Source organism: Herpailurus yagouaroundi, unplaced genomic scaffold (genome assembly GCF_014898765.1).
Source record: "Herpailurus yagouaroundi ecotype Mexico unplaced genomic scaffold, PumYag 29, whole genome shotgun sequence".
NCBI lineage: Eukaryota > Metazoa > Chordata > Mammalia > Carnivora > Felidae > Herpailurus > Herpailurus yagouaroundi.
In genome coordinates this window covers 62,317,398-62,342,469 of record NW_024412377.1, presented here as the reverse complement: position 1 = coordinate 62,342,469, position 25,072 = coordinate 62,317,398, and the positions used below count along the sequence as shown (strand labels likewise).

Genomic DNA, 25,072 nt, shown 5'->3' with positions numbered 1-25,072 from the left:
TCCAATTCAAATGTAAAAGCTCCCCTCTTAACCTTTCTTGTATAAAAGGAGTAGCTGCTCACTGTTATTCAAACATGCACTTTTCTCTTACTTATAGACTTAACTCCAACTTTATTATTCTTGTGACTAAACATTGGCAGGTGTTCAGTTATGCTTTTCAAGGTCCATTTCTTTTGTCCTTTTTCATGCTTAGGGATATGGGAGGTATAAAAGGGTAATTCTTTAAAAACTTTTTAAAATCACCTTCAAAATACAGTTTGCCCAGAAATTTTTTTTTCCTTTTTCCTGGTCTTATCTCAAAATATATCAAATGTGAATAGATCAAACTATGTATAATGCAATGTAAGTTTTTAAACATCAAGGCACTTATAAGTAGCTTAAATAGAGCATTTCTATGTAGAGGGAGCCCACATGATGAAAAGAACACCTGGACTGAGAATCAAGAGTAATAAAATACTAATAACTTGTGATGGTTTGAACTGATGTTGTATAATCCTCATGCCTATAATAATCACGTACAACAACCCCCGTTTTAAAAGATGAGGAAAATGAAACACAGAGAGGTTGTGTCCTTTTTCCAAGTTAGAAGTCATGGAATTGAAATTGGGATTTGAACTCAAGTCCTGGATTTAACAGTAACAAAGCAATTGAATAACACCATCAAGTCATTTCATCTCTGTTTTTTGTTGTGACCACACAAGTAATCTTCAATGTTAATTCCATTTTTAATCTCTCCCACACTATATAGAATACTTTGAAACCAGGGCACCTGACTGACTCAGTCAGTGGAGCCTGTGACTCTTGATCTTGGGATTGTGGATTCAAGCCCCATGTTGGGTGTAGAGATCACTTAAAATCTTTAGAAGAAAACAAAAACAACCCCCCGCCCCCAAACGGTATACTTTTTTTTTTTTCCAACATTTATTTATTTTTGGGACAGAGAGAGACAGAGCATGAACGGGGGAGGGGCAGAGAGAGAGGGAGACACAGAATCGGAAACAAGTTCCAGGCTCTGAGCCATCAGCCCAGAGCCCGACGCGGGGCTCGAACTCATGGACCGCGAGATCGTGACCTGGCTGAAGTCGGGCGCTTAACCGACTGCGCCACCCAGGTGCCCCAAACGGTATACTTCTATTAACACTAAAGAGAAACAAGTGGATTCTCAAGACATGGGTAGGCAGGATGCATGTGTGTAGGCCTTGTTTCTGTTTCCCTTAAATGAGAGTCCCATTAAGAAGCAGATCATGGGGCACCAGAGTGGGTCAGTTGGTTTAAGCTGAAGTCAGTTGACTTCAGCTGAGGTCATGATCTCATAGTATGTGAGTTTGAGCTCCACATCAGGCTCTGCGATAGCAGTGTGGAGCCTACTTGGCATTCTTGTTCTCTCCTCTCTTCCTGCCCCTCCCCTGCTCGCGTTTTTCTCTCTCTCTCTCAAAATAAATAAACTTAAATAAAAAAAGAAGCAGTGCATGAATTCTGGGTTATTTAAAGGTCCCTATAGAGGTGCCTAGGTGGCTCAGTTGATTGTGTCTGACTCTTGATTACAGCTCAGGTCATGGGGTTGAGCGCTGTGCTGGGCTCCACGATGAGCATGGAGCCTGCTTGAGATTCGCTCACTCTCTCCCTCTGCCTTTTTTTTTTTTTAATGTTTATTTTGAGAGAGAGACACTGCAAGCAGGGGAGGGACAGAAAGAGAGGGGGACAGAGGAGCTTGAAGCAGGCTCTGTGCTGACAGCAGAGAGCCTGATGTGGGGCTCGAACTCACAAACAGTGAGATCATGACCTGAGCCAAAGTCAGATGCTTAACCAACTGAGCCACCCACGTGTCCCAGAATTTGTCTTTTAATAAGCTTAATTGATAAATTTGTCATCAACATAAAGCTTAAGAATGAAAGCATGAAAACATTACACATACATGGAGACAGAGGATTTTCTCCAGACTATTGTGTTTAGAAATGAAACAGGAAATTAATATAGGATCTGTTGAATGACTAACCATAAGTTAATAGTATATTAATATATTAATTAATGATTTCCACTCTATCCTCGAAGAAACAAAAATGATTTGGAGTTATAAAATGTAAACTTACCCGGGGCGTTATGGGTGGCTCAGTTGGTTAAGCATCTGACTTGATTTCAGCTCAGGTCATGATCTCACGGTTTGTGGCTCGGAGACTGCTTGGGATTCTGTCTCTCCCTCTCTCTCTGCCCCTCCCCTGCTTGCTCTCTGTCTCTCTCAAGATAAATAAAAATAAATTTAAAAAATAAAATGTAAACTTAACCATTCTTCTGTTTCTGTCACCCCCCCCTTTTTTTTCAATTAGAGTGACAAAGGCCTTGAAATAGTGGAGGTAAAAGATTGTCCCTGTGTCAGTAGCCTTCTCTGAAGATCATTGTCCCCTTAAATATGTGACAAAATGTTGCACAAGCTCTTAATCATGGTTTAGCTATCAGATGGCTTGAGCAATGTACACAAGCTAAGCCACCTTTCACATGCTTGCTAGAAGACAGAGAGAGAGGGAGAGACAGAATCCCAAGCAGCTTCCATATTAGACTTGGTGCTTCTGAATGCTACCATCTTAATAGCTAACTTGGTAGCATCTCCTAGTGTTTGACTGCCAGATATAAGCTTAATATAATTCCCAGGAAAGTGTTGTTTGCATGAGAGCTTGACATTAGTTAGTCCTAAAAGACCACTCATATTTGAATGAAGGGTAATTTTGATGGTCCTTTTGACATTGCGATTCAGGTTTGTAGAGGACCCCATGAGGCATAACGCATTGGACTCGAACTCTGTGAAGGTTTGATGCTTTGTGATGCTGCTGTGAGTGAGCTCTCCCCTGTAAATCTGGTTCTGAGATTTAAAACTTGTGTGAGAATGGAACCAACATTGTTTTCAATGGGTTTATTATATGTATTAGGCAATTTTGCATGAGTTTTATTATTTAATCCTTATGACAGTTCTGAGATAGATACTACAGTCCTTGGGGAAACAGATTGAATATATCCAAAGTTAGTGTCTAAATTAAAATTTGAGTATGATCAACTCCAAAGCTGCTACTCCTTGTATCAGATTCACTACTTCTCCTCCAGTCTTCTGGTCCTCCATTAGACTTGACAGTAGGCTTCCTAAATCATAGGATGAACCTACTGTTTTGTTCCTGTACAGTCTTTCTGTTATTTCCGTGCGTCTATCCAACTTCATTAGGCCTTCCTTTGCCATAAGAAGTCACATTTGTTGAAAAAGAGTTTGTGCCTTTTGGGTCAGTTAGAAAAGAGAAATCAGGGAAAAAAAGGGAAGGGAAGGGAAGGAAGGAAGGAAGGGAAAGAAAAGGAAAGGAAAGGAAAAGAAAAAGAAAGAAAGAAAAAGAAAGAAAGAAAGAAAGAAAGAGAAAGAAAGAAAGAAAGAAAGAAAGAAAGAAAGAAAGAAAGAAAGAAAGAAAAGAGAAGTTCAGAATAAAGACAGTATTTCTACAAGCTTTGGAAGAGACCCCCAATGTGACAAAAGCCTTGTAGTTCCAGGACATTGCCCGCTTAGTTAATTTTGGGAGGACAGTTTTCTGTATCAGATTGTCAGTGTATTTTGAATATTAAAATTTCAACTGTATTGAGGTATATTGAAGTATACTAACAGCACATATTTTAAAATTTTTTTTAATGTTTATTTTTGAGAGACAGAGCATGAGCGGGGGAGGAACAGAGAGAGAGGGAAACACAGAATCCAAAGCAGACTCCAGGCTCTGAGCTGTCAGCACAGAGCCCGATGCAGAGCTCGAACTCACAGACTGTAAGATCATGACCTGAGCCGAAGTCGGATGCTTAACCAACTAAGCCACCCAGGCGCCCCAGGTGTACAACTTGATCAGCTTTGGCATGTATACACCATGAAACCATCATCACAAGATAACCTTTCGTATCTCCAGAAGTTGCCTAATGTAAAAATTTATTTTTAACTTTTACAAATTTGTTCATGTAGGGGCACCTGGGTGGCTCAGTCAGTTAAGTGTGTCTGACTTCAGCTTAGGTCATGATCTCACAGTTTGTAAGTTCAAGCCCTGCATCGGGCTCTATGGTGACAGCTCAGCCTGCTTTGGATCCTCCATCCCCCTCTCTGTCTGGTTCTTCCCTGCACGCACGCTCTCTCTCTCACTCTCTCTGTCTCTCAAACATTAAAAAAATCAAAAAAACAAAAATTTGTTGATGTTGCTATGTGAGTCCCAGGTAGTAAAAACATTAAGACTGACTGCATGCAGTCTTACAGGAGTGAGCATAGAGGGATAAGCAGTGAGGCCTTTGAATGAAAGGCTGAAAAAGGCCTCTTTTTTTTTTAACCTGAAACATTGCTTGAGAAAGAGTTCTGGCATTTAGTAAAGCTATTCTTATTATTTGGCATATAATCTAGTTTTATCTTTTTAATTTTCTTGTGAAGTATTTTAAAATACTTCATAAAATAACCATAGAAAACAGTTGACCGAGGAAAAGAGAATATCTGCACAAGTCATCTAGACAGAAGGTAAATAAAAACTTGAGAAAATATGTATGAAATTAGGACACAAGGTGGAGCCTTGGCAGCTTTCTTTCTATCATGGGGAGATTTCAGGGCTTCCTGACCTGGGGAGGTGATACCCTGGCAGTTGTCTATCCTGGTGGCCATCTGTCCCTCCTAGGACTTGAAGCCTGTGATAGGTTTGTGAGGAGAAGGGAAAAAAGACAGGAGCATCCTTGCACTGAGACTGCTTGGTGAGCAGTGTAAGCAAGCCTGACCAGAACTTCTTTAGAACTAGTGAATTTGCTAAATGAACCATACCCTCAGGGTCCAGTGGGCAGTGAGTAAAAACCTAGAAATTGCAAATGCAAACATAGCTAAAAGTGATTTTAGAAAGGTAGAAAAATGCCTACATTATTGACATTCAAAGTGGTTATTTCCTTCTTGTGTTTAAACGTACAGGCTTTCTTTTAGGAACACTCTCCATCTTACAACTTTGCCCTGTTGTTCATACATTCCTCACATATGGTAGGTGAGACAGTGACAGTAATAGGTCCATTTTGTCACTACATTTGGTGGCCTCACAGCACTGAAATTTAGTCACCGTTTTCTTTTGCCTCATCTTCCAGTTCCTTCTTGGATCTTATATTGTTCATATCATTGGCAGTTGTGTTGGTGGGCTGCATTTGGACTCTTGGCTTCTTGCTCCTTGTGATTCATGTTTGACTTTTCATCCCTCTAAAAGTTTCCTCTTCATGGGGCACCTGAGTGGCTCAGTCGGTTGAGCGTTTGACTTCAGCTCAGGTCATGATCTCGCGGTCTATGAGTTCGAGCCCTGTGTTCGGACTCTGTGCTAACAGCTCAGAGCCTGGAGCCTACTTCGAATTCTGTGTCTCCTTCTCTTTCTGCCCCTCTCCTATTCACACTCTGTCTCCCTCTCTCACTCTCTCTCAAAAATAAATAAACATTAAAAAAATTTTTTAATTTTCCTCTGCCTTCCCTCCTCCCCCCCCCCCCATGTCCATTTCTTTCTTTCCATTAGCCATATCACTTGGGAACCCAGCCCTGGAGTTTTACCCCTATGTTACACATTTACTTCTTCAGGAATGAGATTATTTCAGTCTATCACTTATTGTGTCTGACCCTGGACAAGTTCTTTCTCTCTGCTTCAATTTTCTCATTTGTAGAATGAGTGGAATAGACTGGCCATAGAGGGCTATTGTGAGGATTAAATGTTAATGTGTGAGAAGTGCTTAGAGCTAGAGCGAATGTCTGCTTTTATGTTCAAACCTGTACATCTGAGATTATTACTCTACAAGCTGCTCTTAACCCTTTTCCCAGTATGCCTTTTCAGTTACCTGCACATAATTCAGTTGAAGTATCTTGCTGAACCTGAAGCAGTTAAGAAACTAAGCAAAAAATCTTGTAACCCTAAATTCTCTGTCACTCTCATTTCCTATTTAGGTGATTCTTTCCTTTTTCTTTTCCATCATCCATAACCACTCGATAGGTCTGGCCAGTGACCATATTCTCTCAGATCCAATTCTTTCCATTGCTGTAGTCAGGCAGTCATTTCAGCAGGTCCCCCTGATACCAGGCATTGTCTCTTTATACAAATGATAAAATGGCCTTCAGCCTTTTGTTGTTCACTAGCCTAACCCTAGCACCTGGAACATTGCTTGGCATGTAACAGCCACTCAGTATCTGCTGGATGAATAACTCATGTACTGTATCAGCCACCTCCGGTTACTTCCTACATTACGAAGTCTAAAGTCCCAAATCTTTCTATCAGGTTGCCACTGTTTCTGTCTATCTAGTCATTTCACATCATCGATTCTCTGTTCTACCTTAGCAAAATCACTTGCTATTTCCTGCTTACCTTGTACTAATTCTTGTTTTCTTATCGTTCCTATTTCTTGAGATGCCCTTTCCGTGTCCTGCCCGGAACACACTCTTTCTTCAGAATTTCTCCTCCTTTGTTAACTTTAGTCACTCTTCTGTTGTGTGATGTCTCAGCTTTTGTTTGATTTTCAATGTGTCAATTTATACTTAAAATCTCTGGTGGGTTTGCTGTATCTGCTTACCTCAATTAGAAGTTTCTGGGGATCTAGGACAGTGTCGGCTCTCTTGTAACCTTTTCTCCCTAGGGTCTTACACTCTTCCACGTGTTTAGTAAATGTACCTGCAACAACTCTGTGGACTGTGAAGATTCTTTTCTAGTAGTCCTTGTAAAGTCCTACAAAGGTGTGTTAGAGATCACTATTAGAGCATTGTGTCTTTAGAGATTTAGGGCTAATAAACAATGGAGGATTGGGAGTGTATTGTTCAAAACTCTGGGCCTACAGAGAAGGCATTCTGCTCTGAGCAGGTAATTCTGGGGTAATATTCAGCTGTGGGCTATATATATTGTCAGCAATGATTGTTTTTAATGATAACTTATGATCCCAGATATTTGGGGAGAAAATAACCAATAAAACTATAGCTTAAAGTGTAACAAAATCATATCTGACTTCCCCTATTTAGTTATTTAGAGCATGTTTGTAACTCAGATTATAATTTGACAAAAGTGAGGAAGAGTAAATCAGAAAACTTCATGTTAACGAAATGCAAGTTACCTTTCCCAAAATATTAAAATATGGAAGCTAAGCAATACGAAGTCTGGATAGCTTATTTCCAGCATCATAGACATGAGTGCTGCCTGAGCTAGAATAAGAAGATATGCCATCTACTGGCATCACTTCCATGGAATTTTTATTCTCACCGATTTAAGTCTGAAAACTGAATTTCTGACTTGTTGGGCTGAAGGGCGGAAGGGAAGACTGCATTCCAGGGGCACCCGGCTGGCTCAGTCAATAAAGCATGCAACTCTTGATCTTAGGACTGTGAATCTGAGCCCCACATTGGGGGTAGAGTATACTTTAAAAATAAATGAATAAATAAAATCTCTTCCTTTATGATATTATCTTAAAAAGGTGGGGGAAGGAGAGAAATGAGTGAATGAATTGGCAGAAGATGCCTGAAATTAGCATTTTGTTTTTTAATTTTGTTTTTTTAAGTTTATTTATTTACTTTGACCAAACTGACACAAGCAGAGAAGGGGCAGAGAGAAGGAGAGACAGAATCCCAAGCAGGCTCCATGCCATCAGTGCAGAGCGCAATTTGGGACTTGAACCCACAAACCATGAGATCACGACCTGAGCTGAGACCAAGAGGCGGACGCTCAACTGACTGTGCCACCCAAGTGCCCCTGAAATTAGTTTTAAGAAAAAGAGAGAAGGGGCGCCTGGGTGGCCCAGTTGGTTGAGCATCCGACTTCAGCTCAGGTCATGATCTCGCTGTCCGTGAGTGAGTTCAAGCCCCACATCGGACTCTGTACTGACAGCTCGGAGCCTGGAACCTGCTTCGGATTCTGTCTCCCTCTCTCTCTGCCCCTCCCCCACTCATGCTCTGTCTGTCTCTCTCTCTCTCTCTCTCTCTCTCTCTATCAAAAATAAATAAACGTTTAAAAAAAGAGAGAGAGAAGTCTGCTATCTATGGCATAGGGGCATTCAGATGTAAAAAGAGCCAAAGTACCTATTTGATTGTATGTTTGTTTTGAGATTGGCATGCACTCCTGTTGTAGCAATGTACAAAAGCTGCTATGACATCTCTAGTCCTTTTCTAAAGAGCTATCTTTCAGTCTGGACATGGTTCTGCTTGCCATTTGACTGCTTTTGTTTGCAGACCTGCTATTTTATATCTGTCATGGCACTGACGACAAAGCAGCACATGCAAACCTGGAAACCACTTTAGAGATTTTCTCCTGCCTCATTTTGCTGAGTGAGAAGCGTATTTCAGGTTAAAGAATATTGCTTAAGGTTGCACAGCTAGTTAATAGCAAGGCTGGGAGTTTCATCTTGGTCTCTAGATTTCGAAGGTAATGATTTGGAATGGTGCTCCTCTAAAAGAATGTTTTTCTAGCAGAACAATTATGTAGATATGCTCTGGTACTTAGGCTGACCATACTGACCTCCCCCCCTCCCCCCCAGCAATATCAGTGGGATATATATCTGAGGTGTTTCCTTAATAGAGGTGATGGGTCTTTAGTGAACTCTCCATGTTCTCTCTCCTAGTTCTCCTGGTGGCCAGCCCAGCTGGAAGACACTAGTAGATTTCTTTGCCTCAGGACTAGGCTATATAAATAGTGAAGTTTGCACAACTGACTCTACCATTATTTATAAATAGCGTTGGTACTGCAACTGTGCTTGAAGTGTATCCATTTCTGCAATGTCCTAGCATTCGCATTAATTAGTGAACAACACAGAGGCTGAATGATATCTTTAAACACAGGGGCACTTGGGTGGCTCAGTCACTTGAGCATCCGACTTCGTCTCAGATCATGATCTCGCGGTTGGTGAGTTCGAGCCCCGCGTCGGGCTCTGTGCTGACAGCTCAGATCCTGGAGTCTGCTTCGGATTCTGTGTCTCCCTCTCTCTCTGCCCCTCCCCCGCTCATGCTCTGTCTCTCTCTCTCTCTCTCTCTCTGTCAAAAATAAATAAACATTAAAAAAAATTTAAACACAGAGGAAAGGGGAGATTCACGTGTGTTATGCTTGGTGACTGAATTCTCACCCCAGCCCGTTTTCATGTAATTTAGAAGACAGAAGCCATGGTGGGCTGGTGACTGTTCCAGTCTCATTTTGGATGCCTTATATTTTCAGCCTATTGATAGTGGCTACAAAGTTCAGTTCATTGACTTATTTGTTCATTAATAAGTATTTCTCAGTGTCCCAACCCCATTCTCATTAGCCTGTGTGTTTTGAATATGGTAGATGTTTTTATTTTTTATCCAAATTGATAATCAGCTGACATTAATGTTCCAGTTTGAACAAAGGACGTGATATGAATAACCTTGTAAGAAAACATTCATTATGTATTCTTTCAAGCTTCCCAGGGGAAGTCCTGGTAATTATAATGCAATTTATGCTTTATAAAGAAATCAGCCATTAATACCTCCTTCTAAACCATAAATGATTTTTTTCTCTCCCCTGAGCTATCTGGTTATAAACTTCTTACCCCTTTTGTTCTTCCTTTTCAACCCATAACTTCTCTGTAACAGATTAACTAATTGGGGTTAAATAAAACCCCTCAGTCATTTTTGTGGTGATTGTGCAAATGAGGTTCATCTATAAGCCAGGAGCCAGAGCAGCTGGTAAGCTCATCATCTCCAGTTTGTGGTGTCTTTGACGAAGGACTTTTGGCTAAGTATTTAGGAAGTTGAGGCACTGAGGGAACTGCTCTGGAACACTGTGTTGGGGTGAATTGGGTTTAGAGATCTGTTTTTTGCTTTTTTGGTTGTTGTTAAGGTCACTGATTTATTTCTTTAAAAGATATCCCAGCACAATTTGAATATCCCTTTAACTTGGTCCAAACACTAATAATATTAGTAAGTTTGGATTCTGTGTGCTTTTTTTTTCCTTTACCTTTTTTTTTTTTTTAAGTTTATTTATTTTGAGAGCGAGAAAGCAAGCACCAGTGGAGGAGGGGCAAAGAGAGAGACGGAGAGGGAGAACCCCAAGCAGGTTCCATGCTGTCAGCAAGGAGCTTGATGCAGGGCTCGATCTTACAAATCGTGAGATCATGACCTGAGCTGAAATCAAGAGTTGGATGCTTAACCGACTGAGCAACCCAGGTGCCCCTCTTTTCCTTTATCCTCTTTTAATGAAAGTGTGAATTAGGTATGAAATGGCTTAGAAAAACGTGAGGGTAAGGAGCTAGGGTCCTGGTTAAGGTAAGGTTAAGACCAGATAATTGGCCATGGGCCTTCATGATGATCTTTGATGAGCAGCTGGCAGTGATTGGCCTTATATATTTTTTTCTCCTCTACAGTGGCAAGCTAGCAAGAGGCTTGAGCATTTTGTAGGGTATAAATAAAAATGCATTCATTGAGCTGAAACTCTTACTCATATCTTCTCTTTTTGAAGGTGCACTTACAGAGTGCTATGATGAACTGGGAAACAGATACCAGCTTCCAGTCTATTGCTTGGCACCACCAATCAACATGATCGAGGAAAAGAGCGACATAGAGACTCTGGATATTCCTGAGCCACCACCTAATTCTGGATACGAATGTCAGCTCCGTTTGCGCCTTTCCACAGGCAAAGACCTCAAACTTGTGGTCCGCAGCACAGACACGGTATACCACATGAAGAGGAGGCTACATGCAGCAGAAGGAGTGGAACCGAGTAGTCAGCGATGGTTCTTTTCTGGCAGACCTCTCACCGACAAAATGAAGTTGGAAGAGCTGAAGATCCCAAAGGACTATGTTGTACAGGTTATAATGAGCCAGCCTTTGCAAAACCCAACACCAGTGGAGAACTGATTGGTCCTATTGGCTGGTCCCCAGGTCCCTCCCACCCCTTTTTATTGTTGTTGTCATTTCCTACTCTATGGCGTGAAATTTATTTTCACTGCTCTGAATTCCGTATGAATGGATTTAGTTCTGAGGAATTACCAGTGAAAAATTCCATCTGTGATGGAGACCAACAAAAATAATTAATAAAACACAAAGAGCCAGCCTTTGAGACTCATGTAATTACAGTTTCTAATTTGTAAGGCAGTTAAAAAATAGATAACCATTTATTTTAAAATAGCCAACAACAATGTAATGACTGTATTTAAACAATTTGGACTGTAAATAGAATGTTATGTCCATGAAGAACAGCACCAAGCACCTTGTGAATACAGAATCAAAAAAAAAAAATAGATTCAAGAAATCATCAATAACAGTTATAAAACTTGAGCTTTTTAAAATGGAAACTGAAAAGAGCAGTATTCAAGGTTCACTTCTATTCTGGTCTTGATTCTTTGCTCAATAGTATTTAGCCATAAAGGAGTAGAGACTGGCAAATTGTGTTTTAGTATTGCTTTCCCCATCCCCATATCTTGAGCTCCTTATTTACATTCACACTAAATTTTGGTGCCTTCCAACACATTGGTGGCAGGCACCCTTCTGGAACACTAGGCAATAATTCAGTGCGGTCAGATCTCTGATTTTCAGCTGATACTCACTTGAAAAGTCACTTGTCCATTTGCTGCATAGATATTTTGAAATGTCTCTATGATGAAGCTGTTTTTATATCCAGGCTTAGAAGGTCACTACAATGTAATACCTTCAATTCATCTACCTACTGTGCTTGGGACTTTTCAGCATGTTCCCCCAAATGCACTGGGCCAGGGAATGCAAGGAATCAAGGGCAAGTGTTCCCACTATAAGATAATAAGGTAAATTCTCTCTTCTCCCCCACTCTGCAGGAAGGGTGTAAGGAAAACCCATTGTATCTGTGCCTGGGAGAATTGTGCCTATTTTCAGTCTTTAAGAGAAAATTTCAACTCCTAATTTACTAGTATGTTTACGGACATCGCTTAAACATCAGCAGTGAGACCAAATGATGAAATATTGCTTTATATGTTAGTGCTTTCCAGTTCACTGTTACCTCTACTTGTGGTGGATGACAATTTTCCTCTCTCATCTTTCCTAGCAAAGAGTCCAGTTAAGAACCATCTGCAGATTAGATGAGAAGACAAAAAAATCTGATGAGAGCACCTGATTCTCTCATACTATGACTGGAATAAAGCTGCCAAGGGTTATATTTAATTTGGAGCCTTTTCGAAGTTCCACAAATGAGAAGGGGGCTATCCCATAATCACTGTAGCCCCGAGCCTCGGTGAGATGGCAAGGTAGAGGCAGGAAGGTGCTTATACTGCTCTCCCTGGAAAATGATCAGACCTCCACACCTATTTGGATGAGAAGCACTATTATTATTAATTTTAATGGCAAAATGAAACTGCTAATTAAATGTAAAGTTTAAAATGGCATTAAATTTCCTATAGCCTGATTAGATATAATATCTGTAATTGTAACTTCTGTTTCTGAGAGCTTTACTTCCCTTTCTTTATGCAATCATCTTAAAGATTGTGGCTACATTTAATTTAGGATTGCTAATAATTGAATCTAAATTCAAGAGACGATAGCAGCGTTCATTCCGAAGGAGTATTTTGATATTTGAAGGTAGAGGTTTGAGGGTATTTGACTGTAACGCCCTGTCATCGAAGAGTTTCGTTGTCATTTGTGTGCCACATTGACTAATAGCAACATCTCTCAAAGTCAGACAACTGGAAAAGTGTTCAAACCTATTTTTCTTAAGTTACATTGGGTGATATCATCAATAATCTATGGTTGGTAAGAAGTTTTCTTGTTTGTTTAGAATTTGAGCTCTCAAGAATTTATTTTGTTTTAAAGGAAAATATACTTTGCATAACAATTTTCTGGGCATGTTTAACTAACCTGGATGAGAAAACCATGGTGCTGTTTAATGTAAATAGATTGATATAAGATTGGACCAATACTTGATGTGTACAATTTTAGTATGTAGGGTTTTTGTGCTTTTTTAAAAAAAAAAAAAAAGTTCAATTTTTCTCTTTGTCTTGGCTTTTATTCTGGGTTTTTGTTATTCTCTACAGAAGGGTAATCTGCCTCATTCTAATGAAACCTCTCAGAAGGTTTTTCTTCTTTTGAAAAACCTTACCTCAATAAATAACAAGTTCATTATCACCAGACTTTGGCTCTGCTATGCCAAACCATACATGGTCATTTATAGATATGCTTTATCTTTCACGTTGAAATCTTGGTCTAAAGTAGGCTGTTGTGTTTTTTTCTTTTTTTTTTTCCTCTCTTTTAGAGCTAGAGTGTGAGTAGGGGAGAAGGGCAAAGAGAGAGAATCTTAAGCAGCCTCCATGCTCAGTGCAGAGTAGCAGAGCCTGACACGTGGCTCGTTTCCATGACCCTGGGATTGTGACCTGAGCCAAAATCAAGAGTCAGATACTCAACTGACTGAGCCACCCAGGCGCCCCAGTTGCTGCTGCTGTTTTTTTGTTTTGTTTTTTTGTTTGGTTTTGTTTTTTTGAGTCATAATTCAGAACTCATAATTCCGTTTTCTAGAAACTGAACTTTCCTACCGTTTGCATCAAAGTGGCAGGTTTTGATAATTATTTTATTTTTTAATTTTTTAATGTTTATTTATTTTTGAGAGAGACAGAGCACAACCATGGGAGGAGCAGAGAGAGAGAGAGGGAGACACAGAATCTGAAGCAGGCTCCAGGCTCTGAGCTGTCAGCACAGAACCCGACACGGGGCTCAAACCCATGAACCATAAGATCATGACCTGAGCTAAAGTCCTGTGCTTAACCAACCGGGCCACCCAGGTGCCCCTAATACCAGGCACCCCAATTAATCTTTTATTCAAAAAAGGTGATAAATACACATGGAGGGGAAATCCAAACATACCAAAGTAATCTATCCATTCCCTAGATTTAACAACTCTTACCACTCTTCTGGGTATCTTTAAAGATGCTCTATCACAACAGTTCCTCAACTTGAGCATGCATCAGAATTACCTAGAAGGCGGGATGCCTAGGTGGCTCGGTCGGTTGGGCTTCCGACTTCGGCTCAGGTCATGATCTTACGGTCCGTGAGTTTGAGCCCCGCGTCAGGCTCTGTGCTGACAGCTCGGAGCCTGGAGCCTGTTTCAGATTCTGTGTCTCCCTCTCTCTCTGCCCCTCCCCTGCTCATGCTCTGTCTCTCTCTGTCTCAAAAATAAATAAAAACATTAAAAAAAAATTTTAGAATTACCTAGAAGGCATATTAAAACACACATTGCTGGACTTTTGCGAGTTCCACATTAGTTCTGAGTGGGGCCACAGTAATTTGGTTTTCTGAACATTCCCAGGTGCTATTGTTGCTGGTTGAGATTCACACCGTTAGAACCACTGTTCTGGTGTACCTTGAATACATTCACCCACCCTACCCTGTTTTTTCTGTAAATATGCATAAATACATATACTATTCTGCACCTTGATTACTCTTTAAAATGATGAATCTTGGATCTGCATCATCCCTCTTATTCTACTGTCTGGGGTACCAGTTATTTCAGACTAAATTTGGTCAGTTTGGCTATTTGCAATCTTGCTGCTGTAAACCATGCTGCCGTGAAATGTCCTTCTCTATAGTTATGTCTTGGTGTCTATGTATGTCTATAGAATGCACTCCTGAAGAGAGAATTGCTAGATCGAAGAGTCTGTACATTTAGAGAGTAGAAGCACAATTGCCCTCCAAGTAGATTTTACCAGTTTAACACTAGAGCAGTATGACTGCTTTTGTTTTCCTATATACCCTAACCAACATTTTGATCTTTGACAATCTAAGTGAAAATCTGTGTCCTGTGGTCCTACTTTGTATATTTTCTTTGAAGTTTAGCATTTTACTCTAGGCCTTTTTTTTTTCCCCCTGCAAATTGTCTGTTTGCTCATATTTCTGGTGCATTTTGGTCCTTATCCTCGATTTGTAAATATTAAGGGAATTAGTTATTTTCTATCCTGTATTACCATTTGTTTTTGGTTTGGGTAATTTACCATGCACAAATTTGAAGTTTTCCTTGGTTGGATCTATCAGTCTTGTGTTTTATGGCTTCTGGGTTTTCTTCTTTACTTCAGAAGGTCTTACTCACCTGGATCATAAAAGTTTTTTTCTCATGTTTTTAATATGTTTTATGGTTTCATTATCTGGAATTATTTTGTTGCAAGGAATATAGTAGCTGCCCAGATTTATTTCTTTGTTTTTGTAGGTAGCTAGTTAATCCCACTTTTCCTGATACTACTTACTGAATAATTTTCATTGTTCTTTTTCCCATTGATGTGGGAAAAATCACTCTTATTTTATGGCTTTTTAAGTTTGTTAGAGTGTGTATGTGCCTGAGTGGGGGGCGGGGGGCAGAGAGAGAGGGAGGGAGAATCCTAAGCCAGCTCCACACACAGTGCAGAACCTGATGCCAGGCTCGATCCCACGAACCATGAAATCATGACCAGAGCTGATATCAAAAGTCAGTTGCTTGGGGTGCCTGGGTGGCTCGGTCATTTAAGCATCTGACTTAAACTCAAGTCATGACCTTGTGGTGTGTGAGTTCAAGCCCCACATTGGGCTCTCCCCTCTTGGTGAGGAGCCTACTTCAGATCCTCTGTCTCCTTCTCTCTCTGCCCCTCCCCTGCTCATCCTCTCTCTCTCAAAAATAAATAAACGTTAAAAAAAAAGTCAGTTGCTTAACTGGCCACCCAGGCACCTATTTATTTATTTATTTATTTGCTTGCTTATTTGTTTGTTTATTAATTACAGAGAGCACAAGCTGGGCAGGGGCAGAGGGAGAGAGAGAATCTCAAGCAGTCTCCATACCCAATGCAAGAGCCCCACACGACTGAAATCATGACTTGAGCGGGAATCAAGAGTCCGACACTTAACTGATTGAGCCACTCAGGTGCCCCTTTCCACGGTTTTTAAGACTATACTTTTTTAATGGTCTAATTGAACTATATAATTAGCAAATATATCTGTGTCTGCCTCCAACTTTCAAATGTTATGATTTAACATTTTTATTTACAGAAAAGAAAGAAGAGTGTGGCTGATAACCTCCCTTGCAGTAACTGGCCTCCTGTGATTTCTGTTCTCTGGCTCTGTGAAGGGCGTTCACGTAGGTAGCCCCATTTTGGCAGGTGTCGGCAGAGTTGATTTGGCCTTTTCTAGTCTCTGTCTTTGGCATGAGGCAAGTGATAACACAAGAGGGCTAAGGACTAGTGGAAGAGAAATGATTTCACTTTGCTTAGCTTCCTCTAAAATTCTTTCCTCTCGCGGCGCCTGGGTGGCTCAGTTGGTTAAGCGTCTGACTTAGGCTCAGGTGGTGATCTCACGGTTCGTGAGCTTGAGCCCGGCATCGGACTTTCTCCTGTCAGCGTGGAGCCCACTTTGGATTCTCTGTTTCCCTTTCTCTCTGCCCCTTCCCCACTCACACTTTTTCTCAAAAATAAATGAAAATTAAACATAAGATGATTTCCTCTGTATAGCTGATACAGTTTGTGGAGGAACCCGTCCTGTGGTGCTGGGTTCCGGGGCTGACACTGTAGTCCTCTCCCCAGCCCAGCCTGCCGTTCTCCTGCACTGCAAGTGCGGCCGCTCTGCCCATTGCTTAGGCTCCCTGAACAACACGTGTTTTGCTGACCAAGGAATTCTAATCTAACTATGACATAGAATATAGTGTGTTAACCACCACCCAAAAAATACGTAAATGTACTTGGTCCAACCGGACCCAGTGGATTAACTCACTGTGGAAATAAACTTAATTGAAGCATCTACATACACATTTTTATTCTGTTATTATTTTTTTATTTACTTTTTTACATTTATTTATTTTGAGAGAGAGGGAGAGAAGGAGAATCCCAAGCAGGCTTCGAACTGTCAGTGCAGAGGCCTCCCCACCCCCGATGCGGGGCTCGAACTCACAAACTGAGATCATGACCTGAGCTGAAATCAGGAGGCAGACGCTTAACCGATGTAGCCACCCAGGTGCCCCATACACAGACATTTTTAAACACTTTAAGTCCCGGTGTGCCTTGGTGCCTCTGTCTGTTAGTGACCGGCTTCAGTTCAGCTGTTCAAGCCCCACATCCGGCTCTGTGCTGACAGCTGAAGCCTGCTTCAGATTCTGTGTCTCCCTCTCTCTCTGCCCTTCCCCCACTTGTGTTTGCTCTCTCTCAGAAATAATAAACATTAAAAAAAAAAAAAAAAGTTTAAAAACTTGAAGTCCTGTAATGTAATTGAGAAAAAAAGTTCCAAAGTAGACGTTGACAGGTTGTTTTCTTTGTTGTACCCCTAGTCCCCAAAGTGTCACTTTACCCCTGCTATTGAATTTTAGTTTTTACACAGAGTTTCAGTTGGGGCCCATCAGAGCTGAATGCTCAGTTTCCTGATTCCATTCTTAAACTGCCCAATTTATGAAAATGCTCTTAGGATTTCTTAGGGGCGCCTGGGTGGCTCAATTGGTTAAGTGTTGGACTCTTGATTTCGGCTCAGGTCATGATCTCACAGTCATGTTGGTCTCTGCACGGGGTGTGGAGCCTGCTTGAGATTCTCTCTCCCCCGCTCGGGCTCTCACTCTCTCTCTCTCTCAAAAGAAAGAAATAAACATTTTTTTTTTAAGGATTTAAAAACATCTGATAGTTGGATCATGTACCTTTTATTGTCACCTAATGATATCCAGGGAGGAGGGAAAACTCATTCCTGAAACTTCAGTCATTTGATACTCATTTTAAATTAACTGAAATAAATGAGTAAGTTATTTTAAATTTTAGTTTAAAATTTAGTTAAAATTCAAACCAATGAACTTATCTTCAACTTTCCCTTCTCCCTTCCTACCCCCATTCTGAAATAGTTAAAGGTATAGTATCTTCATTGTTTTAGAGACTGTGTCTGTAAAAATCACATATGCCATGGTTCCTTTTTATATATCTCAGGACTTTTGCCCTTGGAAAATAGGAAAGAGGAACCTTTCTAAGACCTCATTATAGTTTCTCCTCCCAGAACTCTGTAGATCTTAAGGCTGTCTGGTAGCAAAAGCTATCTAGGCTTCCAGAAAAGAGGCAGAAACCTATCCCAAGATAAGCTTATTGGCAACACCCTTTGAAATGATGATGGATTTCCAGCTGTCATTTTCCAGCTAAATACCAGTCTCAGTTCAATACTCTGTGTCTGTGCAGTAGTGTCTAAACTGTTTGCCAGAGGGTATTCTCCTTGGGGAATACCTGCAAACTTTTCACCAAATCAGAGGAAGAGAGAAGCATTGTTCTGAGGTACTTTGTATGTTAAATACAGAGTGTGTTCATGGTAAAGAACTTGATTTGTGTTCGTGCAAGTTTGACTTACCAGCCACAATCTTAGAGAAGCAGTATTCTTTTCTGTTGCACATTGAAGGTGATTTCTGATGGTTATTAGGTAATGAAGTCTGGATGCCTTATGGTTGGTTATAATGTATAACCGAGCCTTAAGAAATTCCTGGTTTATAGTAAATGAGCTGTATTTCTTTAATTGCCCAACTTGCTCCTCTAAAGTTTATAGTAGAAGGAGAGGTGGTAATTAGCATTGTGCAGAAGGGATTCAGAGCCAGTGAAATCCTGGCTTGAAATTTAAACAGAATCTGCTAGAACTGAAGTCAGTTACTCCGATCATTTGCTCTGAGCACGGGCATCTAACTGACCTTCAATTTGAATCATGGTCCTACCACTAGCACACTATGTGTTTTGGGGAAAGGTTGTTAATTTCTCTAGGCCTCAATTTCCTCACCTGTAAATTCTGGATAACACCTGATTCACAGGGTTATGAGTATAAATAACTTCATGCGTCTAAAGCACCTGCCTAACCCATAGCAACTACTTACTAAATGGTAATTATCACCATTAATATCACAGTGCAGTCAGGGGCACCTGGGGCTCAGTCAGTTAAGCGTCCAACTCTTGATTTTGGCTCAGGTCATGGTCTCACAATTCTGTGAGTTTTAGCCCCACTTCAGGCTCTGTCCTGACAGCTGGGAGCCTGTTTGGGATTCTGTTTCCCTCTTTCTGTTCCCTCCCCTGCTTGTTCTCTCTCTCTCTCTCTCTCTCTCTCTCTCTCTCTCTGTGTGTGTGTGTGTGTGTGTGTGTCTGTCTGTCTGTCTGTCTGTCTCTCAAAAATAAGTAAATAAACATTAAAAATATATATATATCACAGTACATTCAGGTGGGCGAATTCACAAGTACCATACTAAAATCATTTAAAAATTATTCAAGGCATTACTTATACAAAAAAATAAAATTATACAAGGACATGTAATAATTATTTTACCGTAGTAGATTTGTACAGTTGCTTAAGCACCTAACTTAGTAATTTAGGTCCTAGGAAGAACAAGCCCCCTATATCCTTAAAAGTCTTGGGGCCCCTGGGTGGCTCAGTCAGTTAAGCGTCCAACTCGTGATTTCAGCTCAGATCGTCTCAGCGTTCGTGAGATTGAGCCCCCTGTCGGTCTCTGCGCTGACAGTGCAGAGTCTACTTGGGATTTTCTCTCTTCCTCCCTCTCTCTCTGCCCTTCCCCTGCTCACTCACTCTCAAAATAAATAAACTTTTTTTGTTGTTGTTGTTGTTTTTAAGAGGAAAAAATGTCTTTCCCTTACAGGTAGAGGCACTTCACCAATTTGAAGTGTCTTGCATCCAGGTGGTTTTAGCTTAAGGATTGAGAGAATCGAAAGGATTCTGAGAGTATTGGACAACTAGTGAACAAACATTGGAAAAGTATCATTGTCTTTCAGCTGCTTAGCTCCAGCCAGTGTTTGTAAGTATTTGGATATACAGGGACATTAGGAGCAGTGTTGATCTGAAAAGCGGCAACAGAACTGAGACATGTGCACTTCACGTTACATTATTGTGGGGTCAAGAAGTTATTAAAGGATTAACTTGCTGATCGAAGAGCACGTATTTGAACCTTTCATGTGTAGAAGTCAATGTAAAGATACCCACTTCGATCTTCTAAATTTATTTTTAGGCATGTTAACAGCTGTAATTACTTACATTCTACTTTCAGATCTATTTGTAAAAGAAGACTGTTTGGAGCTCACGTTAACCTGATGAGTTTTCTTTTTGAGCAGAGCCTTTTTCTCTTTCTTTCTCTTTTTCTCATTCTCTTTCTCTGCTTTCTGCCTCTCCTGGTATTTGTCCATGGTGAAGATAGTAAACAGCTTAAATTCCTTGTAATTAAGACGCTTTTGTTGGGGGAAAGAAAAATTATTTCAGGAAGGATTTGATACTTTGTTTCAGATGACTACAGGATTGTAATCATTTCTCATTTAAAAACTTGGAAACTTGAAGAGGCTCAATAATTAGGACATAATTATAGTCTGATTGTCGTCTAGGAGCCAGGAACAGAGAGTGTATTGTAGACTCCAGAGGAGCCATGGGTCACTTTCTTACTTCTGCGTCCAGTCCAGACGCTTCGGGCTGGCATCCAAGGTTCTACATAGTATCATCCATCTTTTTCAACCTTAGCTACCACTCTCTTCCCTGCCATAGACTCCCTCTTTAAATAGGCAGGATTCAGGGTCTTTACCATACTTGTGTCCTCTTAGGAGTTTGCTCCTGCGTTACCACCAGAGACTTTCTTCCTTTCTACTTAGTTAACTCTATACACTCTTTCCCCAGTGTCACCTCCTGCCATATTAATCTAGTCACTTCGCTGAACTTCTAAACAAAATTTTCGTCTCTAACCTTCTGTAATTTTGCATCTATATGCTATAACACGTATTCGGTCCTCTCTCTTCACGGGCCTATAAATCTCTGGGGTTTTTTTCCTGCTCCCAGTGCCATGATACACTCAAACAGGATTTCCCCATCTTCCTCCCCACTGTGTCTATCATAGGCAGTAGGACATTGTCTCTGCCTTTGGACAGAGAGGCTTCCAGGGAATCACACTTAGGGAATCTGCGCTTACACGGTCACCTGTGACGTCAAAGTCGTGGTAGAGCTCTTTGAGTTCCTGTTTTTTAATATTGAAGAGAAAGTTGTACATGTGGAAGTTGTCTGCACCAATTCTCAGCTCCCCCTCCAGGTCAAGCAGCTCAAAAACAGGCCGGGAGTGGCGGAAGATAAACTGCTCTTCTAAGTGATTCTATTGAGAGAAGAAATACTTAATAAGATGAACAGTGTTGTTGGTGCTACTTTCAAAACTTGGGCTGCATCAAGAGTAGTATATTCACTTATCCATTTCCCAGAGAACTGAAAGCAAAAGGCAGAGGGGTGCCTGGGCGACTCCGTCAGTTAAGCGTCTGACTCTGAATCTCAGCTCAGGTCTTGATCTCAGGGTCATGAGTTCAAGCCCGCATTGGGCTCAGTGCTGGGTGTGAACCTACTTAAAACACAAAAAACCAAAAGGCAAAATCCTAGGAGCTCAGGGTTGAAAGCTTTCTATGGTCAATGTGGCAAGTCCTGCTTCAGCATCTGCATTCAAGGGGAACTTAAGCCACCTGCTGTGATCAATTCTGTTAGACAGAACCCTTGTCACTAGAACGCATTTCGAGTGAAAATCTGCCCGTGAGACATCACAAGATGTTAAGATGATGAACACAAAAGTTTCCTTCCCAAGGGGGAAGTAGATAAATACACACCAAGAAAGTATATATAAGGTAAGGTGGGAACCCAAAGAAGAATGTGTCTCATTTCCATCTTTCGTCCCCTTCAGAAAATTCTCTGAGAGAAGGGATCATTGAGAGAGTGAGGCACTTGGGATTACTGGTGACTCTCTATGAAGGGCAAGGATGGACATGCCAAGGAGGGAAGTGATAGAGTGAGATCTATCTTCCGGAAGAGGGTGCAGGAGGGCTAAAGATGGGCGGGGCAGCAGGCGAGGGAGGCTGGCTAACTTGGGAATTTCTAGGTTATAAATGGACAGTTTAGGAACCAAAGCTAGTTTTCCCCATATTTTGTTCTTCCTGTTTCGAGTGGAAGGAAGGCAAAGTCTGATGCAGTCTTAGTTCACTGCAAGTTCGCCTTCAGCAAGATGGCGGCAGCAGCCACGCTCTGCGTCCTCTGCCCCAGATCCTGACTTGTTACTCACCTGTTGTGCCAGCAGTATGCAGACCAACATGTAGAACTGGTCAAAACCAATCTCGCCCATAGCATTCCAGTCCAGCATGTTAAACACAATCATGATCTGCCTCCGTTTCCAGTTAGTCACATGATGAAGGAAGTGGTAAAACAGCACATCTGTTAAGGTGGGGAGATGCAGAGATGGATTGTTCCGAAACTCTTCCAAATGCTAAACAAGCGGGAGCCACAGAAACGGTAGCAGCTGTTGGAAGCTTGCCCACCTGGGAATAGTCATGGTAACACTGTTTCTGGCTTTGTCACTGTTCCTTCCACAACGCCTCCAGTTGTAATTGCCCTTGAGCTGTGTGACAAAGCACTGTGCCCAGATTTGTGGGGAAGGAGATAGTAGATTGGGCTTGATTCTCCACCCCGGCTCCTGCGCTCGACTGAGCAGACAGATGTGTGTCCGTAACCAGTAAAGGGCATGGAGTGCTCTTCCTACATGGAAGAGGTTAATTCTCACTGGGAGCCCAGGACACTTTCTTGGAGAAACTGACATTTTGCAAGGGTCTTTCACTTGAGGTCATCAAAATGAGAAATTTAAAAATCATGTTTAGAAAAGTACCGGGGAGCATGGATAGCCCAGTCAGTTAAGTGTCCGACTTTTGATTTCAGCTCAGGTCATGATCTCAGGGTTGTGGGATTGAGCCCTGCATGGGGCTCCACACTGAGTGTGGAGCCTGCTTAAGATTCTCTCTCTCTCTCTCTCTCTCTCTCTCTCTCTCTCTCTCCCTCTCTCTCTCTCTCTCCCCCTCTGTACCTCCCCCTCTCATGCATACACTCTCTCTCAAAAAAAAAAAAAAAGTATCAGTATTCCTCATGCTCCTATAAAGCAAATGGATTTGGCTATGGGGGAAAGAGCAATCACTGAACATGTTAGGTTCTAGGTGCTTTAAATGCCACATTTCACTGAAGCCTGACAACCCTACAGGGAAAGTGGTATGATACTCGTTTAAAATAAGCCTCAGATAGTAACTAGTCTATTTCAGTACTTGTGTAACTGTAATGAGCATACCGTTCACTTGAGAATCTTGTAAAAATACAGATTCTGATTCAAGAAATCTGGTGTTGGACTGAGTCTACATTTCTTTCTTTTTTTTTTTAAGTTTATTTTGAGAGAGAGAGAGCATGTACACACGAGTGGGGGAGGGGGAGAGGGAGAGAGAGAATCCAAGCAGGCTCCGAGCTGTTGGTGCAGAGCCTGATGTGAGGCTCGATCTCGTAACTGTGAGATCATGACCTGAGCCGAGATCAGGGCCAGACATTTAACCAACTGAACCACCCAGGCGCCCCCTGAGTCTACATTTCTGGCAAGCTCCCAGGTGATATGGCTGCTGCTGGTCCGTGGACCCTACTTGGAGTGACAGAGCTGGGATTCAGAGTCTGTCTGACTCTGCCTTGCTCTTTCCATAGTGATGCCATATCTGTTGCAGATTAATTAATACATATGTATTCAATCATATACAGAGAAAAAATACTGTAATTTAAAAAAAAAACAAGGAAGGTTTTTGCCAGAAATTCTACTCACTAATCATCTGTCTCAGGGAGTACAAGATGGAAGAAACCAACATGGTGATACATTTATATAACAGCATGTGGCTTACAGATTGTGTATGCAAATCACCCATGGTAACCAGGGATTTTGAAGTGTAACTTTGTGAATATGTGATATCCCTTTACCCACTGATTCCAGAAACTATCTCTTGCATAAAATGTGGCTCTAATAAATACATAAAACATGTATGTCATTTGGAGTCCCAGCTGAAGAGCATAGTGAACCAGTCATCACAATGTCATGATTTTTTAAACAATTTTTTAATAGTTTATTTATTTTGAGAGAGTGCACAGGACAGGGAGAGAGAGAGAATTCCCGGCAGGCTCTGCACCATCAGCATGGAGTCCAGTGTGAGGCTCAAACTCACAAATCGCAAGATCATGACCTGAACCAAAACGGAGAGTTGGACGCTTAACTGACTGAGCCACCCAGGTGTCCCCACAGTGTCATGATTTGAGAAGAATCTGATGGTCTCTTGATGTTCCTTCCCCACAGCCCACCAGGTACGAACACGTGGGAATAGCACATTATGTATATACACAGTGTTTTTTGTGTAGTTGCTCCTGGAGAAATGTTTTAGTGTGGGATATAGTAGCTACTTAACAAATACTGTTTTTAAAGCAGTTGGCTCGGGGCACCTGGGTGGCTTGGTCAGTTAAGCGTCCAACTTCAGCTCAGGTCATGATCTCATAGTTCACGAGTTCAAGCCCCGCGTTGGGCTCTGTGCTGACAGCTGGGAGTCTGGAGTCTGCTTTGGATTCTGTGTCTCCTTTCTCTCTCTCTCTCTCTGACCCTCCCTCACGTGTGCTCTCTCAAAAATGAAAAACATAAAAAAAAAAAAAAAAGCATCTGGCTCTGGCCCACTCAAGTGTCCAAAGCCTTATGTCACTGCCTCCCTGGAAGGCAAAACTTAAGGCTGTTGCCTTCACTCTGTCAGGTCACTATCCAATCCCTTGGTGACCAGAAGACAGGAGTGTGACTTTATCTCTCAGGCACTGCATCATCAGGGAGTGATTTAGTTACTAGGGAGATCAGACTTCTCAGCAAATATTCCAGTGAGATTATGAGCGTAGGCTTTGTGATCAGAAAGCCCTGGGTTTCAGTCCCAGCTTTTCTGTTTACAGCAAGGTGGCCTACACTTGCTTTATCTAGGTCGGGGTTAGTGCAGAGATTTGGTGGCATACTATGTGTACATCTGTATATAAAGAGAAAAACTGAGACATGAAATTATGAGAAAATGAAGGTGTCCTTTAAGCATTTTTTATTTATTTTTTTTTTTAATTTTTTTTTCAACTTTTTTTTAACTTTATTTTTGGGACAGAGAGAGACAGAGCATGAACGGGGGAGGGGCAGAGAGAGAGGGAGACACAGAATCGGAAACAGGCTCCAGGCTCTGAGCCATCAGCCCAGAGCCCGACGCGGGACTCGAACTCACGGACCGCGAGATCGCGACCTGGCTGAAGTCGGACGCTTAACCGACTGCGCCACCCAGGCGCCCCCCCCCC

General features: G+C 41.5%; 2 protein-coding genes and 1 long non-coding RNA gene across 3 annotated transcripts in view; 2 read left to right on the top strand and 1 right to left on the bottom strand.

Annotated features, from left to right (window-relative positions):
• The window catches only part of UBTD2 (ubiquitin domain containing 2), a 63,121-nt gene extending 50,176 nt beyond the window's left edge, over window positions 1-12,945 (top strand). The window contains exon 3 of the mRNA XM_040445012.1: window positions 10,449-12,945. Within this exon, the coding sequence (XP_040300946.1) occupies window positions 10,449-10,846 (398 nt within the window). The 3' untranslated portion in view covers window positions 10,847-12,945. The remainder of the gene's footprint in view (window positions 1-10,448) is intronic.
• Window positions 12,946-15,652: 2,707 nt separating this feature from the next.
• The window catches only part of LOC121011061 (uncharacterized), an 11,030-nt gene continuing 1,610 nt past the window's right edge, over window positions 15,653-25,072 (top strand). Inside the window, exon 1 of the long non-coding RNA XR_005781475.1 lies at window positions 15,653-15,830. This is a non-coding gene — a long non-coding RNA (uncharacterized LOC121011061). The remainder of the gene's footprint in view (window positions 15,831-25,072) is intronic.
• Window positions 19,769-25,072, bottom strand: part of EFCAB9 (EF-hand calcium binding domain 9) — a 6,596-nt gene continuing 1,292 nt past the window's right edge. Inside the window, exons 2-4 of the mRNA XM_040445025.1 lie at window positions 21,981-22,129; window positions 20,859-21,035; window positions 19,769-20,133 (exon numbers count right to left, since the gene is read on the bottom strand). Coding sequence (XP_040300959.1) covers window positions 19,939-20,133; window positions 20,859-21,035; window positions 21,981-22,129 — 521 coding nt within the window. The 3' untranslated portion in view covers window positions 19,769-19,938. The remainder of the gene's footprint in view (window positions 20,134-20,858; window positions 21,036-21,980; window positions 22,130-25,072) is intronic.